Below are 4,865 nucleotides of genomic sequence, written 5' to 3' on the forward strand. Positions count from 1 at the left end.
ACGTTCGTCCTGATCAGGAACTCTCTTACTCCGTCCAGGTGCAGCTGGACCCGGTCTCCGGTCTGCAGGTTTTCAGTGGCGGTGACCTGGTGGACCACGTACCCCCCCACTCGCTCCACCCTCTCCACGGGGAACACCATGTCCTGGAAGACAGACGGAGCTCAGCCGGACGCTCTGCTCAGGTGTCATCCTGCACTTCCTGTGAGAGCACACCTGCAGGCGGCTGCAAGTCAGGTAGCCCAGGTCATGTGACTGGCCCCCCTGCTCGGCGTAAAAGCAGGTCCGGTCCAGGATGACCGCACAGCGCCGACCTTCAGAGACTTCCTGCACCAGAGTCCGACCGTCGCTCAGTGCCAGGATGGTGGCACTGCATGCTGGGAAAACTGGGAGAGTTTTCAGGTCAGCAGATTCAAACCAGCAGGATTCTCAGGTGAGTTACCTGTGCAGGTGAGAGCGTACCGTAGCGGTCTTTCTCCAGGCGGTACTGGTACTTGAGGCTGTCGTCACTGTGAGGAACCTGAAGGCGCTGCAGCTCAGCCAGGACGTGCACGTCCAGCGTCACATGGGACCGAACACCTGCCTGCTTCTCAGACGCCACCTGAGACAGGTAAGGGGCATGGTTAGTGACAGCGTCCTGGAACAGGAGCGGACTCGGACAGCCAGACTCCTGCTGGTTCAGTCTCCGTCTGTGCTGCTGATTACCTGCGCGAAGTGAGTCTGCCAAAAGAATACCTGCCTGAGCGGTTCACCTTTGACCAATGGGAAGACACTGACCCCTCATTCTCCTGGTGGTTGAGGTGGGGGCCATCAGGGACACACTTTGGACGTATTCAAGTAAAAACCATTTACCGCTTGTGGTCAAAAGATCTCGTTCTCCACGGATCTGACCCAGGAGTCCAGAATCTAGAGTCCGGAGTCTAGAGTCTGGAGTCCAAAGTCTGGAGTCCAGAGTCCAGAGTCTAGTCTAGAGTCCAGAGTCTGGAGTCCAAAGTCTGGAGTCCAGAGTCTAGTCTAGAGTCCAGAGTCTGGAGTCCAAAGTCTGGAGTCCAGAGTCTAGTCTAGAGTCCAGAGTCCAGAGTCCGGAGTCCGGAGTCCAAAGTCTGGAGTCCAGAGTCTAGTCTAGAGTCTAGTCTAGAGTCCAGAGTCCAGAGTCTGGAGTCCAAAGTCTGGAGTCCAGAGTCTAGTCCAGAGTCTAGAGTCCAGAGTCCGGAGTCTGGAGTCCAGAGTCCAAAGTTTGGAGTCCAGAGTCCGGAGTCTGGAGTCCAGAGTCCAGAGTCTGGATCAGGAACTCTCTTTCTAACATGGTTTAACAGTTTTCTATGTTTTCTAAGACAGAAAGCGTTTTACATTCACACTGATGGTGTCTCCGTTGCTGAACACTGGTACCAACCTTCCACCAGAGGACACGGAGGTTCAGTGTCTTACCAAAGAATGCTTCAATACATGGCTGGGCAAGGCGGGAATCAAACCTGCAATCTTCTGATCCGAACCTACCACTGCTCCACGTTAGGTTGCAGTGGTAGGAGAGTTACACAGGTGAGCCAGGTGAGACAGAGGCAACATGGATGATGTTACTGAAGAAGCTGTGGTAGAGCGTCCTTCAACCACGGCAGAGAGCAGAGAGTCTTCACCTTCTGGTTCTCTGAGATGAGTCGCTCCAGATCCTGCCGGTCCACCTGGACACCTTTCTCCTCCAGCATCATGTCCACCAGGTCCAGAGGAAAACCCAGGTCCCGGTGCAGGGTCCATACCACCGAAGCTGGAACAGAACCGCCCGGCCCAAAGACATCAACGCTGATCCAACCGTACCATCAACCAGTCTTTCCCCAAATCATCCGACAACGTCATCCAACAATATCATCCAATTACATCATCCAAACACATCATCCGACGACGTCATCCGACCACGTCATCCGACCACATCATCCAACAATATCATCCAATTACATCATTCGACAATATCATCCAATTACATCATCCGACCACATCATCCAACCACATCATCCAACAATATCATCCAATTACATCATTCGACAATATCATCCAATTACATCATCCGACGACATCATCCGACCACATAATCCAACAATATCATTCAACCACATCATCCGACAACGTCATCCGACCACATCATCCAACCACATCATCCGACCACATCATCCAACCACATCATCCGACCACGTCATCCAACCACATCATCCGACCACATCATCCAACAATATCATCCAATTACATCATTCGACCACATCATCCAACCACATCATCCAACAATATCATCCAACTACATCATCCGACGACATCATCCGACCACATCATCCGACCACATCATCCGACCACGTCATCCGACCACATCATCCAACCACATCATCCGACGACATCATCCGACCACATCATCCGACCACGTCATCCAACAATATCATCCAACCACATCATCCAACTACATCATCCGACGACATCATCTGACCACATCATCCGACCACGTCATCCGACCACATCATCCGACCACATCATCCAACCACATCATCCGACCACATCATCCGACCACGTCATCCAACAATATCATCCAACTACATCATCCGACGACATCATCCGACCACATCATCCGACCACGTCATCCGACCACGTCATCCGACCACGTCATCCAACAATATCATCCGACCACATCATCCGACCACATCATCCGACCACATCATCCGACCACGTCATCCAACAATATCATCCAACCACATCATCCAACCACATCATCCGACCACATCATTCGACCACGTCATCCGACCACGTCATCCAACAATATCATCCAACTACATCATCCGACGACATCATCCGACGACATCATCTGACCACGTCATCCGACCACATCATCTGCCCCTTGCTCCTCTGAGCATCATGCGACCCGGTGCTGGTTCTGTTCAGAGGTTTCCTCACCAGGGAATCCGGTTTTCCTGCAGTCCTGCTTCCTGAGCGTGCTGTGGATGATGCGGCTGCCGTGCTGCAGGGATGCCAGGAACTGAACCTCGTTGTCATTGATGACGTCCATGATCTACAACGAGGCCGGTCAGCTCACTTCCTGTGACATCACTCAGGTGTGGCGGTGCGGCGGATGCTCACCCGATCCTCCTCCTGTTTCAGCTCTGGATAGGCGTCGCCCTGTTGGCAGACAGGAAGCAGTTGTGGTTCCGGTTGGGTCCAGCAACAGTGGTACACCAGAACCGTGGTGTGACAGGAAACGTTACCAGCGTCTGTGTGACGGTGGGAACCAGGCTCGCCAGAGCTCCCTGTGGAGCCTGAAGGACCTGCGTGCAGAACCGAACCGCCCGCCGAAGAATCCTCCTCAACACCAACCTGACAAACTAATGGTCAGAAATCAGCATCACAGACGGGGAAGAACCTGCAGACTCACTCGGCGCCGGACATTCCCGGATGGACGCCATCGGCGATGCAGACCGATAGAGTCCGAATGTGGTCGGCTACCACTCTGTAGGCCAAGTCCACCTGGCCTCCGACGTCTGGACCGGTTCTGCCGGAGTACGGCCCCACCCCGGCCCTCTGCAGAGACAGACTCGTGTTACCATGGAGACGGACCCATCGTGAGGAGGGCTGCGGCGTGGCGAGCACCTGCTGGATGGCATGCAGCAGAGGCGTGAACAGGTCCGTGTCGTAGTTGGACCGTTTGCCCTGCAGGACGGTCACCAGTCGCTCCAGTCCCATCCCGGTATCCACGCTGAACCGGGGCAGCAGCCGGAGACTGGAGTCCGGTTCCCTGAAACAGAACCAGTTTTAAGAACGGAAGCGGTCCAACAGGCAGAGCTAGTACCAACGGGTCTGAAACACAACCCAGTTCTGAAAAATACTAAAACCTGAGTGGTGTCTCGGGCACAGCTAGCTTACAGCCCCTCACAGCAGCAACATCAGAGCTATCCATACAGTTCTGATCCGGATTCCAGCTCAAACCAGAATAACAAAGACGTTCATGGATCCGTTTGTCTGCATCAGAATGGGGCGGAGCTGGGAGCTTGTGGCCTGGGCAAACTCTGGGCAAATGTATTATTTACAAGCGCCACCAGCTCCTGAAAAGAGGGATGGCTGATTCTAGGGGCCACAGAGTCCCCTAATGATGACGAAATGATAAAACAGATAAATAATTTCAGCAAACTGATAACATATATATAATCAGAAACGCTTTCATTTTCAATGTAAAGGTAACAACATTTAAAGTCCCCCTATATCTACCTTTATTTTCTTTAAATGTTCCCAGTGGGGTTTTCATTAGGACTGGGAAGTTTTTAACAAAAATTCCACATCCTAAATGTTTTAAAAAGCCATTTTTCCTGGTTGTCTGAAGGGTGTGGCTTATGGTGCTGAGCTCTGTAACCCCGCCCCTTATCCCCCCAGACATGCTAGCGAGACACAGATTTGATAAGCCCAAGAAGAAATATAAATAAAATCTGATCATTTAGGCTGCATTGGAGCAGCACTAGCTGGAGCTCATGACTGATTCATATTAGCACATGTTGACTGTTGAATTCAACTAGAAATCTAATGAAATACCAGAATACAGAAAGGGTCTAATCATGCATCATTTTCTAAATGTGTGCAGACAGTGGAGACGGTTTTAGATGCAGACGAAGGGTTACGTTCAGGAGAACGGTTCCGGTGTCCGGTTAAACCACCCGGTGGTTTGTGAGCGGAGCTGCTGTTGCAGCGCCGCTCCGTTATAGCTGGTTATAGCGGCGAGCCCATAGACTGTATATAAGAACTGGACAGAGCAAGCCCCCCCCCCTCCGTGTTCCATATAGGAAGTACCACTGGGTTCCAAAAAGGCCAAAGTCCCATTGACTTCCATTGAGAAACAGACAGTTATTTCT

The 4,865-nt window shown here is 52.0% G+C and overlaps 1 protein-coding gene across 1 annotated transcript in view; it reads right to left on the bottom strand.

The window, feature by feature from the left end:
- Nucleotides 1–4,865, bottom strand: part of aars2 (alanyl-tRNA synthetase 2, mitochondrial (putative)) — a 21,428-nt gene that overhangs the window by 5,723 nt on the left and 10,840 nt on the right. The window contains exons 5-13 of the mRNA XM_024268047.2: nt 3,616–3,760; nt 3,401–3,546; nt 3,234–3,342; nt 3,109–3,147; nt 2,926–3,040; nt 1,632–1,759; nt 460–598; nt 214–383; nt 30–143 (exon numbers count right to left, since the gene is read on the bottom strand). Of these exons, the coding sequence (XP_024123815.1) occupies nt 30–143; nt 214–383; nt 460–598; nt 1,632–1,759; nt 2,926–3,040; nt 3,109–3,147; nt 3,234–3,342; nt 3,401–3,546; nt 3,616–3,760 (1,105 nt within the window). The remainder of the gene's footprint in view (nt 1–29; nt 144–213; nt 384–459; nt 599–1,631; nt 1,760–2,925; nt 3,041–3,108; nt 3,148–3,233; nt 3,343–3,400; nt 3,547–3,615; nt 3,761–4,865) is intronic.

This window comes from Oryzias melastigma, linkage group LG16 (genome assembly GCF_002922805.2).
Source record: "Oryzias melastigma strain HK-1 linkage group LG16, ASM292280v2, whole genome shotgun sequence".
NCBI lineage: Eukaryota > Metazoa > Chordata > Actinopteri > Beloniformes > Adrianichthyidae > Oryzias > Oryzias melastigma.